Here is a 14,221-nt window from a genome sequence, read left to right as displayed (position 1 = left end):
TGTCTAACCACAAGGGAAAATGTAGGGATTTACATCTGAGCCTCACTCCACCCAAGATTTACCCGTGGAGGGTCCTAGAGCATGAGAGCAAAGCTCCACCCAGCATTTTTCTATTGTTAACAAGCTTCAGTATACTACAGCTGGGAGAGTCAGAGACGGAGATTTGCAAAGCTGCTTCGGGGAATTTGGACACTAATGAATGTAATGGAAATTGGAGATGCAATTCCCATAGATGGCTTTGGAAATCTCAGCCGGGAGCTCTGCAAAATCCCTAGCTGGATCCTCCACTGGTGACTACAACGGGCCACGTTAATCCAGCACGGCTCCGGCCCCCTGGCTTTTGAATCACCAAGGAATCGTCTTGCTTGTATTTACACGCCCGCCCTCCCTCCAACACTCATTTCGTGCATCTTCCTTAATTCTGAAGGCTTTTTCTTCTCTCCCTTCCATTCCCGCAGACCCTCCCCTCCTCCCCGGCTCCAGGAGGAAGCAGATAACGTTCAGAAACAGACGTACAGGGCGACCTCGGAGAGCTGCTGCTTGGTGAGGTTGAGCGGGTGATTGAACGCGGTGATCCCGTAGGTGTTGGGATTCTCGCCTTCCTGGAGGCTGGCCCGCAGAATGGCGTTGTTCATCACATTCAGGAAGGAGCCGATGGCATGCCAGCCTTTGTTATTGAACCAAACCTGAAAAGCAATAAGCCAGCATCACAAGGGTTGCCAGCTGTGCCTACCATTCTACAGGCTTCCTCGTGTCCATAGACTAGGGGTTCGGAGGTACAAAACCACTTGGGGGGTGGTGGGAAGATATATTGATTCTTCCTGCCTTTCTGCCTATAGTCTCTGTATTGTCAGCCACCTCAGTGTCATAATAACATAATAGTGACAATGGCAGCATCTATGGCAGCTGCTCTCCTTAACAAAGGCGATAGCATCACTTCAATTCACACGAGTAACCTGCGGTGTTCAAGAGATCCTCGGCATGGGTGAACGGATGCAGATGGCCCTAGCTGACTAAAAACACGTGCGCCCTGGGGAAGCAAGGGGCTTTGGAAAGATGCCGTTTTCTCACGGAAAATCCCACACAGGGACGAGGGCAGTTTTGGTTCTGCTGGTGAACGATTCAGGTGCAGTGCACCCTGTTCTGAGCACGTGCCTGAATCGCTAGGGCGCGGCTGGCTAGAAGCCGCGCTCCGGTTTAAAATGCAAGGTTCTGGCTCTGAATGTCAGGCCCAGCAGTGGGTGGGTGGGATTTACCTTCACGTTGTTTTTGGTGTCCATTCCTTTCATGAAGCTTCCCAAGCTGTTAAGAAACTGATCTCCAGAACTCCCCTGTGAACAGCACACAATGGCACATTATTAACGTACAGCGCAGTGGATACCTTACTTACATTGTTTTCTTTGCCACAGATTTCCTGCATGACCCAAGGCAAGTCATTGGAGGGCTGCCGTGGGAGGGGGGAATGGGTAAGGTGCCCCTGCCTCGCCCTTCCCCTCAATGGCAGACCCGGTGCTCAGAGGCTGCTCCCTCACTCTTCTTCTGGGATGACTCCAAAGTGGACAGCAAGTTGAGAAATCCCCAAGGAACTCCAGAACTGTCTTTTGTGTGGCAGCAACTCACCCTCTCAACCCCGCCCGACTTTCCTATTATAGCAGCTCTCAGAGACACTGTGTCCCAGCTACTTACCCACCCAAGAAAATCAATGGCCTAGATCCCTTCCTGTGCCAAGATCCACTCAGCACAGCGGGGTGGGCAGGAGCTATTCAGGAGCTGGTTATGGCTCACTGAATCTCTGAAGCAATGTGCACCTCCCTGGCACAAGTTAGAGCAGCTGAGAGGCTGCTCTAAGTTATGCCAAGAGGCAACGGGGCCGGATGGGGCCTAGGGGGCCTCTGCTCCTGCTCTGTGCCATCTGAGAATAGGGGAGCTCTGAGCTGGCCAGATTCAGCTGCGTTCTGGCGGCTCTGTACCACCAGAGTGGCACAGATGGGCCAGAATGAATGGGAATATCAGGCTTGGTATTTTTTTTTTCAGTTCTCATGTTGGGGTTCATTTTAAGTCAGCTTTCTGGCTTCACTTCAGGTTCACAGGAGACCTCAGTTACCCAGGGGTTCTTCTGAATCTGAACAATGACGCCTCCTCCCCAGAGATGCTGTTATATTATAACTTCCGACACCACCCCCCCTCCCCGGTGGGTGTTATGACATTAGCACGTTCTGGGCTCATATGAAATTACTCTTCACCTGGGCAAGCTCCAAGATTTTCTTCACTTGCTTGATGGCATCGCTGACTTCATTGCTGGGAGGAAGCAGGAGGGAACTGCTGGCACCCACTGAAAACCCACCGTACCTGAAAGCACAGGCAGACAGACAGTGAAGCACAGACTGTCTCTAGACTGTCCTCCATGGAAGATCTCTTTTCATTTCCTGTGGCTTTTAGCTGGCTGCTCTGTGCTAGGATCTAACGCCCCCGAAGTTTACGTTTGTTTGTATCTAAGCTTCCATTAGATGGGGGCTCTAGGGACGTCTACACAGCCCGCGGCGGTGAGCCCAGAGTAGACGTGCCTTACCGCTCATGACAGCATGTGCGGAACCAGACGGGCCTCCAACTTGCTGAGCTCTCGGAGGTGACCGCAGGACAGTGCGGCTTATTCCTCCTAGGGGCTGCACTAGCCTTGTGCTTAATTCTCCCAAACAAAACTAGATCTGTTTTGTAAAAACACCTAACCTTTGGCCTTTCCACACTGCACCCCAAGCTTGTAGCCTGCTGTCCTTTCATCGTGCTGGGCTGAAAGGAGGGGGAAGCAAGGAGGTGCGCAGCTCCTGTTCCACTGCTAAAAGCAGATCTCTTTCTGGCTTGGCGGAGCAACGCCCCCCCCTCAGTGCTCCCGGCCCTTCTTAGGATGGTCACTTGATTGAAGCTAGTCTAATGGTCTGGTCCCGCAAGGACTTGCTAATCATAGATACGATTTCGATTGCAACGCTAAAAACAATCATTTCATTTGAAATATTTCTCGGGGGGTTTCGATTTTGAAGAAAGCGTCATTTTACAAAAACTAAATTTCGGGGCCAATGTGATCGGACAGCTTCCCACTGAGCATGGCACTCAATTGATTAATGGGTCCTAAAGAAAAGACAGTAACGTACCTGAACTCATTCACCCAGATCTTATTCCTTAAACTGTGGAGGCAAAGAGAAGAAAACAAGCCTGTTACTTGTGAACTGGGCTATCAGTTAGCTCTACCCTCCAGCCACAGGTACGCCGACTAGAATGGAAAAGTGGTGCCTCAGGACCCGGGTCAGATAACTCCTTGTGTAACTCCAGTGGTGTCAGTTGTGTTACCCCACAGAGGAGTTTGTCCTGATGCTTTGCATTTCTATAGCAGCTCCTGTGCCCACTGCACTGCACTGCCTTGGCCCGCAGAATAAAGGAGAGATGGGCCTGAGCTGGAATCGGGGTCAGAGGCGGCTGATGTTTTGGGCTGGGCCCATCAGCGGAATGATTCCACAGCCTTGTAATCCACGAGTCTAAAGCTGGAGGGGACCGAGCAGTCCATGTTTTTAAAGGCCTCGTGTTTTACTTCGGGAAGAAAAATTTCAGCTAGTTGAGCCCCTTGGTAGCAATACTTCCTGCTGACCCGGGCTGGCTTGCATCAGCCATTGAGAGAACAATCAGAGTTTGAAACTTAGGGTCTGATCCGAAGCCCACTGAAGTCAGTGGAAAGACTCTCGCTGCCTTTGCATCAGTTTCTCGAAGGCGACTGGAAGGGTCTATAAATTATACACCGGTGGGTGCAAGTGAGTCTAAGCGCCAGGGAGTCTAAGCTGTGGTGGGCCAGGAGAAAGCAAATTAGACTCACTGAGCCTCCCACAGTCTCACCTCTGAAGTTGGCTGAGAGTTTACGGCTCTCCCTGGGTGACTCACCCCGTGGGAATTATGTGGCGCACAGATCTCTGCCCGGGCTGGCTGCACTGGGTTAGCAGCGATCACTAGGGGACAATGTGTGTAATAGGCACCTTTTCCCAATGATCTGCGCGTAGGTCTTCACCAGGTAGTCCGATATATTCCGGCCTGTCAGGTTCTGCAGGATGTCGCCCGTGTTCTGTTCTCTCTAGGGCCACAGGAAAAGCAGACAGACTTTGAATCGAGTGCTTGGCTTCATGCACATTGACCCACCCCAGCCGCCCGGTTCCCCATGCACACCCCCGTGCTGCCTGGTGGCTACAGAGCAGCTGGGACCTCTCCTACCTGTGGAGGAGGCAGTCCCCCTGCACCGGGAGGGCACACAGGGAGCATTTTCTTGATCTTCTCATTGCTGCATTCGCAGGCCGGGGAGGGGTTCTCCATGGTCCAGTTGCCGTTCAGGAAGATGTCCAGGACCGTGTCGGGGACGGAGGCGGTGGCCCATTTATCCTCCCCAACCAGGCACGGAGTGTCTCTGCATGAGGGCCAGAGCCAAGGGAAATGCAGCTTTTTATAAAGAGCAGGTCGCTTTGCTAACTTATGTAAATAACCAATTCTGTCAACGCACGGGCGGAGTTTTCCCAAGCGCTCCCCTTGGGCCTAGCTCCGCTCCCATGGAAACCAGCACTCAAACTCCCACCAGCCTAGCCTGGCCCCTGCAGAAGTTGAAGGGAAAGCTCTCGTTAGCGCCAATGGGACCAGACGCCGGGGGCTTCGGGGAATCCCACCCGACATCATCGTCCCTTTCCGGGGCGCTTACAGCGCTTCATTTAACCCAGCCTCACAAGTCCCGACAGAGCCATTTCGCAGAGGAGGGCGCTGAGACCCAGAGGTGTTTATGGGCTTGGTTGGGCCTCGAGTACCAGCGCCTTTGGAGTGAGCACAGAGGTGCCCTGCCCCAGGGCGGCGCCAGGAGGCAGAATGTCTCGTGGAGCTCACATTCATGCAGGGCGAGTGCGCCTGCTCCCGCACCACTTGGCAGGGTGCAGGTAAGTCCCCCCCACCCAACCAGCCTGCCCCGTTGCCTGATGTGTGGGGCAAGGAGCTATGGCCCCACCATCTCCCCATCCGGTTTGGGGCAGTGACTGCAGTTCTGGGTGGCCTGTATGCAGATCACACAAGGGTTGGTGGCAGGGGATCCTCCCTGGTGCCTGCCTTTCTGGCACAATCTGGCCATAAATGACTTGCCCACAGCCATGCAGCAAATCTGTGGCACCGCCATGTCTCCTGGCCTCCCAGCCTGCCTACTAGCTGTGAAAGCACATCTTGTGGGAGCCACGCACATAAAGGGACACGACGCAAGGTGAAGCAGAGAATTGTGGGAACATAACAACTAGACCAAGCCAACAATGCGTTGTGATGTGGCCAGTTTTGTTTTTCTTTTCAGAGCCAGAATCCCACTGGCAGCTAGTAACTTGGGGAACACCCGCACGTCTGTATCCCGCCTCCAGTCAATGACCGTTCCCAGCACGCTCCCTGCACGGCGCCCTAGCCATGGTCTAGGAAGCCCCAGGGGTGGGGGGAGCCTTGAAGAGAGAAGAAAGCTAACATTGGAGGCAAGGTGCTTACTCCTCTGATGGAGGAGCTTTCATGTGAGTCCTGGCCACTGAGAGCAGGTATCATGCTTGATGTTTCCCTAAGCCGGTGACTACAGCTGCTTCTAATTAAACACCGCCACTGAGATCATACAAACACCGTGCACGTCATGCTGATGTTACAGCCCCTGAAGGCGGATGCCGACGCTGGTGTGAACGGCAGCTGTGATTTACGCGACGCACTTTAACAGCATCCAGCAGTATCTCAAAGCAGCAGCAACACCACGTGGCTTAAAAATGACAGCGCTACCCCCGGGGCCTGCCACTGCGTGGGTTCTACTCACGGAATGGAGTGTCCTTTCATACAGCGAGTCCCAAAGCCGGGTTCATCGAGAAGAGTGTTCAAAAGCTTCTGAGTGCCTGCATCGTCTGGCGCGTCATTGCTGTGGGGCGCATCGAAGAGACACCATCAGGATACCGAGATCAGGCATGTGCAGCAGAACCAGCAACCGGGCAAGGCAGAGATACAGGGAAGAGGGCAGGAAAAGGAAACGGGAGAAAAGTTTCCTTTGTGGAATGGCCTCCTCTCTCACATACACACGAGAAAAGCACTGTAACATTTGGAAAGCGTTTGGGGCATTGTTAGCTTCTCTTCTGTGTGATTTAGCAGCTGTGAACAAAGCGCATGAAGAGCTATGGATGAAAAGGGCCAAATAGTGCAATGTTCATCCTACCATTCAGACTCCCCCTTACTTGGAGCTTGCCTGGTTAAAGCTACAAACAGGCAAACCGGTGTCTTTTCTTTATACTGTACTTCGGAGCTACACCCACAAATGTAAACTGTCTGGTGATGAGACTGTAACAGTGAATACAGCAACCAGAGCTTTCAGACGCACCCGTCCTAGAATGTGTTCTGGTGGTTTGAGAGGTACCTGACAAAGGTGTACTGCTCATCGTACATCCAGGGCTGCAGTTCCAGGCTGGGGTATTTCCCGAAGGGAGGTACGATCAGGCTGAAGACGAGAGCAATGCATACAAAGACGGCTGGAAGCACGATCTGAAATCAGACGGGAAGAGGCAGAGCCACCTTTAAAAGACGGGTCCCCACAGGCCCAAAGCGATGTATTTCAGCCACTCGGAAACACTGGCAGAACTGGGCCGTGCTCCGGTGACCGCTGCGGGAGCTGGCGCCTGGCCTCACCTGGGCGAAGAAACCTTTCCTGCTGCGCTTGGCAACAAGCAGCCTCTTCCACAGCAGAGCTACAAACTGCTGCCGGGTGAGCTTCCAGCCGGACATCTGATAGGAGCCTTTCCCATCCATCCCACTGAGCAGGTCAGTCTCCCTGGATTCTGCTGACAACAAATGATACGTGACTCTCACCCCAATGCCTTCCCCTTCGGATGCTGCTCCGGCGTGGGCGGACAGGCCGTGGGTGGCTGCCCGTGTTCTCACCACTGTCTCTCTGAGCAGGGTTAGGCAATGAGGGGGCAGGGAGTTAAAACGCCAGTGCCCATGGCAGCCCTCTCTGCCCCAGGGTTCCCATCAGCAGAGCTGCAGCAGGGGTCGCAACGGCTGGAGAAAAGCCCAGTGTAGACAGTCTCTGAGCCCACTGGCGGAGGCAGATTCCAGAGCCGAGAGCCCCCCCTGAGAACTGACCTGGCTTCTAGCCCAGAGCCATTCAAATCAAAGGACTGCAGCAAAAGTGCCCCAGCTGCTCCAAGGCGTCCGGAGCGCAGCGGGTAGAGGGAAATGATCGCTCATGAACAGGCAGCCCCGTGTTTATCTTTTTGCATCTTGATACGAGGGAGGATTCGACACACCCTGAGGCTGAGACGTTCAAAACTATTTTCAGATCTGGCTGTCATTAATTTCCAGTGGCAAGGGGGCACCCGCATGGATGGGGCAGCTCTGGAAACCGCAGCCTTACAGACTATGCTATCTGTTGACTAAACCCCACTCAGAAGTAGAGGTGGGTCACCCCAGAAATGCCAGCTCTGAAGATCCCCAAACACGGGGGGAGGTTCAACTCGAGGGCTGAGCTTTTCAGCCCAGGTCCACCTTTCACTATAACATATCCTACAGCAGACCAGGGTGCATTATATTTTTATCCTGAGGACTAAGAACATAAACTTGGCCTTGGGGAAGGACAGATGCATTTCCATGGTCAGGTGAAGGTTGACATAACAGCTGAGATCCAGCAGCATCTGGACATAGAAAGCTTCTCCTCAAGCCCCAGGATGAGTTAGGATATCTAGCTCTGATGCATAAACAAATCCTGTTACTCTCGCCTTGGCCCATGCAGAAAAGCAGAGATTAATAAACATCCTGCAGGAGGATGGAGCATCCAAGGTTACATACGTCAGGAATTCTAACACACTTCAGCCAATGCAGGAGAAACTATTGGACATTCACTAGAAGGAATTTAAATAGCGTCCAGAACTCTTCGGGAGCGTGCTGGTTAGTTCATGTCAATGCCCTCATAAAATGTAGTTTCTCTTGCATTGTGATTCACCAAACAACATGGACAATGAACACATTTTTTTAAAACATTCCTATTTTACAACTGTAGATTAGTAACGAGGCACAGACAAACAGCTGAGATTATTGCACTACGGCTGCTTCCATCTTTACCTGGGTCTATGTCTGAATCGTTAGGGTCTAAAGCATCATCTTCCGTGAACGGATGAAGGCAGCTCTGTCTGTCTCCAAAGACACGCCTGTTCCTTCTCGCAGGTAATGTACCATCTGAAGAAGACAGCACACGTTAGCTGACGTGCTGAAGTTAACAAAGATAGTGAGCAGCCCTATTCTTTTATGAGCCCCAAACCCTGGGAACGGAAGTGTCACCAGCAAAATACTGTCTAGAAATCTTCACAGAATATTTGCTTTCAACTTTTAAGCAATACCCATATGCAGACTGAACAGCTGTGGACTGCCCCTGAACTGCTGCTGAATTAGCACCAGTGATGGGAAAAACCTCCACTCAACCTTTGCATTTATAAGTAAAGTGAACCCCTGTGCCGGTTTTTCATGTGGTGTCCAAGGAATTTACTTTTAAGGGCACTTCAAACGTCTCGGTTTTTCATTTATCAATTATAACTTGGGGGCGGTTTTAATCCTAAAATGCTCGTTCAAGACGTAGTGTTACACCAAGCAGAATTTGCTCTGTGTTTTTCAGGAACAAACAGTCTGTTGGAACAAATGCTTGATGCGAAGAGCAGCATTTGGAGTGAAGAGAAAAGTCAAATGAGCACAATGTCAGAGCCGATCATTTGCTCAGAAACTTACTTAATGACACTTATTCAATGTTCCATGATAAACTCATTCAGACACTAAGTTACAGGGAAAAAATCCTCCATTCCAAGAAATATGTGCATGTGTCTTGACAGTCAGTAATGACACTAGAACACATTTTTAAAAGGCATACTTCATCTTCAGTATGGCTATTGTGTGATCTTAAAAAATCACCACAAAAGTGTCACAGATTCTGATTCTGAAAATAATTTGTGTAGCATCTTCCACTTGTGGTTTCTACACAAGGGCAAGAATCATCTTTTTACAGCTGGAAAAGGTGACACCCAGAGAAGTCAACAGATTTGCACAAAACCCTAGAGTGCGTAAGTGGCAAAGTGGGAAACTGAACTCAGATCTGCTAAATTCCATCCCCTTGCTCGAAGCACAAGATGATCCTACCTGCCCAATGGTATAAATTCCTTGAATTGGGATTCATACCAACTGAGACCCTATCCCTCTGTCAGCTGAGTGCATAAGTGAGGACGTATGAAAATCCCACGTACAAAGCTGTACAGATCGAGGCTCCTTTGACAATGCAGCCCTGAAACAACTGCACTTACCTGAGGTCTCTGCATCCACCCCATTATCCTCAGCCACTTTGAGGAAGATCTGACAGGCAAAGAGAGGTTAAAAAGAAAATCAGAAGTGGTCTAATACTGCAGTAATGTGCTGCCTGATAGGAGATGGGAGAGCCATGATTCCAGTACGGAAGGCAGCATGTCAACACGGTGGTGTTCCTTTGGCTAGAGCAGGGAGAGGGGCTTTATGGAACATCCCTCACCTATTGCTACTTCGAATCTGACCATTGCGACACTGAGGGCTTTCCAGCCAACTGCAGCCCTATGATTCTGACTGCTGAGGTCGGGACACTATTTTGGGGGGTAACAGCACACCTGTTCTGTTAGCTCCCGCTAAGAATGGCACGCGGCATTTTGTACTTGCGTGTTTTTACAGGGTGGAGCAGCCATTAGCAACAGAGAATCATGATGCAGAGCAAGCACTTGTTGCAACCTTCATCCCTTTCCAATGAAGATGCACGTATGAGGCTCGGTATTAGACTGGTGGAAGCCCACCTGCCTTTTAACTAAGAAGGAACAACATTCCCAGCCAGGTCTCCTCTCTCCGACCATTTCCTATACAGGAAGAGCCAAGTTTTCAAACACAATGTCCTAGAAGCTGCTGGAAGAATCAGGTTTTCCTCTAAACAGCTAAAGAGGGAGCATGATGACAAATGTGTTTCAGGTGTGTTGGAGAATACATTAGGCAGGGTTTCCTCCGCTCCAGGGGACAGGCTCTTTGTGCTGCTCTGGTGACGTAAAGCTACGGGAAAGCCAGTGTGCCCTAGTGAAGGTAGCATGCCTAGGCAGAACAGAGTCAGTGTTATGGTCCTACCACTCTCGGGGCAGGGGACATGATCGAAACGTTGCTGTAATCTAGGCAAGCCCTGGCTGCTAGAATGGCCCCTTGGGGACGGCTGGAACCAGGTGTACTTACAGCAGCCCCGAGATATCGGAAAGTACTTGATAGAGTAAGTTAAAAACCTCATCATTAGAACAAAGTTAGGGCCAGATTGCCAACTGGTGAAAGTGGGGAGCTCTGCTGTCTATGCAGAGCTGTGCTCATTCACACCAGCTGAGGACCTGACCCCCAATTTGTAATGCATGTTTCCCTTGTGGGCACACACAAATTGGGCAGGAGGAGAGAATTCTTTTCACACTTCAATGGGTATGAACTGAGGGCCAGAGCAGTTCCCAGGTTAACAGGCTTCCCATGGCTATCCAGGATGTTGCCCCTGGTGTCTGCAATTGCCTGGCTGGCATTGTGTAAGCCATCAGAAAAGCTTCAGCTCACGTACTTCCTCCAGGGTCGTCTCAGAGATGCCGTAGCTTGAAATGCCTAGGTCAGAGAGACGGTCATCGATCTCATGGAACAGCTCCACAAAAGCTCCCTCTCTTGCCGCTTCATATGGCAAGACGTAGGTTAACTCATGGCCGATTTCCTCTACCAGCCTGGCCTCAGGAACGTGCTTCAGAATGAGGTTGGAGATAATAGAGACGTCTGGAGGAACCAAAACAGAACAAGATGCCTTCCCTGTTACTCTGCAGGTCACTGGTGACAAGGATCGCAGAGACGAAGGAATCTGGCTGTGACGCATCCTCAGCCGGTATACACAGCCTGCTGAAGGATTGACTACAATGGAGCCAGGCACCAGCTGCGGATCCCTGCAGCTATTTCTATTTGCAGCGTTTCTGAGGACGTTTGAAAACAGAACACAACCAGCAGCCTTGCAAACCATGCTACACAGATGTGTTCTGTGCAGTGCTCACACACTGGCAAGCATATAGTCTCTGATGGCCCTTAAATTCTGGTCTCATTTTATCATTAGGCAAAATATCAAAGACTATTTAGCAATTTACATTCATTGTGCTTTACAAATATTAACTGTTCCTCAAAACCCCTGTAAAAGACTGATAGACTCATTTTACAGATGGGGGAACAGAAGCACAGAGAGGTGAAGTGAGTTGCCCAAGACCACAGCGGTGAGATTAAATCTCATGTGATTTTTTCAGTCCTTACCTACTGTCAGGGTGTCACTTTCATGGTCACTACCGAGCCCAGCATCCGAGCTGCTCTGGGAGACACTGTCGTCCTAGGTGCATAGAAAGGATGATCATACGTTAATTGGATAAAAAGGCAGCCAGCTGTATGCTGCACTCTCCTTACAACACCATCCAGAGAGGCCCAGCAATCTAGATGTTCTATGAAGCGGCCAGAGCATAGAGGATCTGAATGTTGTTTATTGTAGCAAAGGATTGAGATAAATAATACAGTAAGAGGATGTAATAGCAGAAGCTAATATTAGGAGGGCTGTATTTAATCTATTCAAGCCACGAGCCAAATCTCAAAATAGCAGCATCCACTGTCAGACCCAAAACATTGGCATTAAAGACACCACGCACAGAGGTTGTTTTGGATGCCAGCCTCTCATGCAGTGGTTTAACCAGATCTGCTCTCAAGCACTGGACCAAGGCAGGGAATGCTTCTGTGCAGGGCTACGGGATTTCTTTTCAACCCATGACTACATCACATCTTAACTGGTGCTTCTTTGGCAGCCTTAAGCTCTGGTGTCGAAAGGATAAAGGTGAAAGGCGAGAGGGAGTGGACAGCCGCTATGGGAACCGGACCTTTTTCAGGTAGGAGACTGTACTGCTGCTGTTCCTGCAGGAGCTCAGAGAAGAGTCCACGTCCTTCTTGACCAGGGTGAGGTAATAGCCTGTCCCTAGCTGGTTCTTCAGAAACAGGGAAGAGCCAACACAGCACAGTTTGCCGTGAGAAATGATGGCAATCCTGTCCCCTAGGATGTCCGCCTCATCCATGTGGTGTGTGGACAGAATGATGGTGCGGCCTGTAGATACAGAAGGGAAGTCAAACACCCAGGAGTTCGCCGGGAAGTCAACAATATCAATGCCTCTAAGTCATGGGGGTGGCAACCACCCTGCCCTCCCCGTACGGCTAAATGGAAGGTGGGTCCGTGGGATGAGTGGGGGCGGTATCGAAGAGGTTAACAACTACTGCTTCAGGTGGAGTCTCTCCTCTCCTTCCTGACCCAGTGCCCATCCTGGTTTGCATTTTGCCACTCGTCTGGGTAGGCGTTTACACTGCTAGGAATGGAAATAGAACGAGCCGCACTGACCATTGAGTGGATGCGCAAGGTGTTCTGAGCACTGAATTCCTGGTTCACCAGGTCCTGCTCAACTGCAGGAAGGGCTGTGATTTCAGGGTAAACCAATGCAAGGCGTTTCGTGTCTACAAGTCAGCTCGCTTAGTACAAGAGGGCTTTCCCCTAATGCAGACACCACGGGTCAGCGTCTGGTCTGAGCTACACCCATATGAATCCACTGGAGTTCCTCCAGATCTGCACCAATGGGAGTGAAATCAGACTCTGCCCTCGTATCCTCTTCCCTCAGTGGGAAGTGTGTATTCAGAACACAGCTTCCTCCTGAGCACCGAAATGCAGTCCCACCTTTTAAAGAGAAGGGGCTCGTTATAATGAGATTGCAAAAAGGGTCTCATTAAGAGGGAATGCAAATGTCTGGGTGCCCCGAACACGCTAACCTCTGAGCTGTTTGTTGCTGTCTTCTACCGAGGCACCAAGTGATTTGCAATGACACGTTACTAACAATTCCCCCATACAATCAGCAAAGGCAGCGTAATGTATGTTAGCTAAGTCATAAGCCACTGATGCCTGTTTGCTTCCAACTAGAACTGGGTGAAAGCACAGATACCTTGGCGATACTTCAGAAGCAGTTCCCATATCCCTCTGCGAGAGTAAGGATCGACCCCAGCTGTCGGCTCATCCAAAATGACAACCTTCGATCCACCCACAAAGGCCAAGGCTACCGAAAGCTTCCTCTGCATGCCTCCTGTGAAGCAGATGAAGCCAAGGAAGAAGTCAGGCGGGAGTCGTGATCTGTGCCACAAGGCGCAGTGATGGAGATGGCCAGGGGGCGGGTGCTATCACCGGATTCCCCTGCACACAAATGCCTTCTGAAGCCACACGTGCACCCAGATTTCTGCACTGTGCCGGGGAGCGAGGGGAGGGCCTTGAAGGAGCCGGTTGTTGTTCCCTGATCTAGCGCGGCTCAGCACCAGTGGTAGAGCAGCCGAGAAGCTGATCTAACTTATTCCACTGGTGCAAAGTCAGCAAAGTACCTTACTGCCACTGGAGAATCAGCACAGTGGAGTTCCATGCCAGCCCACCACGCCCCTACACTGGGGAGTGGGGCAATTGGTGCAGGAGCCAGGTCAGCCAGCCCTACACCAGTGGAGCGTTCTCCTACGCAAGTGGGATTCTCAGTTAGCCACTTGGGGCCAGAATCCACCCACTTGAGTGGGACAAAGTGAACAGAGCAGACTGGAGAATACAGACGGTGGCTTCCACTGTTGCTTTTGTCTAACTTGCTAGGGATGGAAGGCAAAGCATTGCTCCAGTGACTGCCCAATGTACCAGGTATACTGGGTGAGGTTTTAATTACCATGTCCAGAGCTCTCTGGTCATTGGGTGCTGATAAATTCAGTACTGTATTTACTAGGAGAGCTTTTGTAATGACCGTCATTTTGGACTGAAGCGCCTCCAGAACTAAAGCCGGAAGCTCGTGCTAAAAAATTAAGTCAGGTATAGAAAGATCACCTCTTCTGTGGGTCAGGCACAGAAGATGATGGGTAACGCACCCTCAGCCTTGGTTTACATACTTCTCCGAGGCAGAGGAAGCTCAAACGAAACATCTCAGGCCCCCAGCAATTTGCATCCCAGATAAGCACCCCATCTTGGGTTTGAGATTGAACCTTGGAAGCTCCAAAACGAAGAGCATGGGTCTCCTCAGGTGAGCTACAGGACTAAGTTCCCAAGCTATTAGATGTAGCAGAC

At 50.9% G+C, this 14,221-nt stretch overlaps 1 protein-coding gene across 2 annotated transcripts in view; it reads right to left on the bottom strand.

Moving 5' to 3' along the window:
• Positions 1-14,221, bottom strand: part of ABCA1 (ATP binding cassette subfamily A member 1) — a 125,707-nt gene that overhangs the window by 13,579 nt on the left and 97,907 nt on the right. For both annotated transcript variants that reach the window (XM_067553290.1, XM_067553291.1), the window contains 15 exons: positions 13,080-13,217; positions 11,979-12,199; positions 11,371-11,443; positions 10,649-10,851; positions 9,354-9,402; positions 8,131-8,244; positions 6,700-6,848; positions 6,431-6,555; positions 5,843-5,941; positions 4,249-4,438; positions 4,017-4,111; positions 3,147-3,179; positions 2,244-2,349; positions 1,257-1,331; positions 517-686 (listed from right to left, as the gene is read on the bottom strand). In XM_067553290.1, coding sequence (XP_067409391.1) covers positions 517-686; positions 1,257-1,331; positions 2,244-2,349; positions 3,147-3,179; positions 4,017-4,111; positions 4,249-4,438; positions 5,843-5,941; positions 6,431-6,555; positions 6,700-6,848; positions 8,131-8,244; positions 9,354-9,402; positions 10,649-10,851; positions 11,371-11,443; positions 11,979-12,199; positions 13,080-13,217 — 1,840 coding nt within the window. The remainder of the gene's footprint in view (positions 1-516; positions 687-1,256; positions 1,332-2,243; positions 2,350-3,146; positions 3,180-4,016; positions 4,112-4,248; positions 4,439-5,842; positions 5,942-6,430; positions 6,556-6,699; positions 6,849-8,130; positions 8,245-9,353; positions 9,403-10,648; positions 10,852-11,370; positions 11,444-11,978; positions 12,200-13,079; positions 13,218-14,221) is intronic.

The sequence above is a fragment of the Emydura macquarii genome, unplaced genomic scaffold (assembly GCF_026122565.2).
Source record: "Emydura macquarii macquarii isolate MOO-44397 ecotype Brisbane River unplaced genomic scaffold, CSIRO-AGI_Emac_v2 contig_1451, whole genome shotgun sequence".
Lineage (NCBI taxonomy): Eukaryota > Metazoa > Chordata > Testudines > Chelidae > Emydura > Emydura macquarii.
The sequence above is the reverse complement of the archived record's forward strand: the minus strand, read 5'-3'. Positions and strand labels throughout refer to the sequence as shown.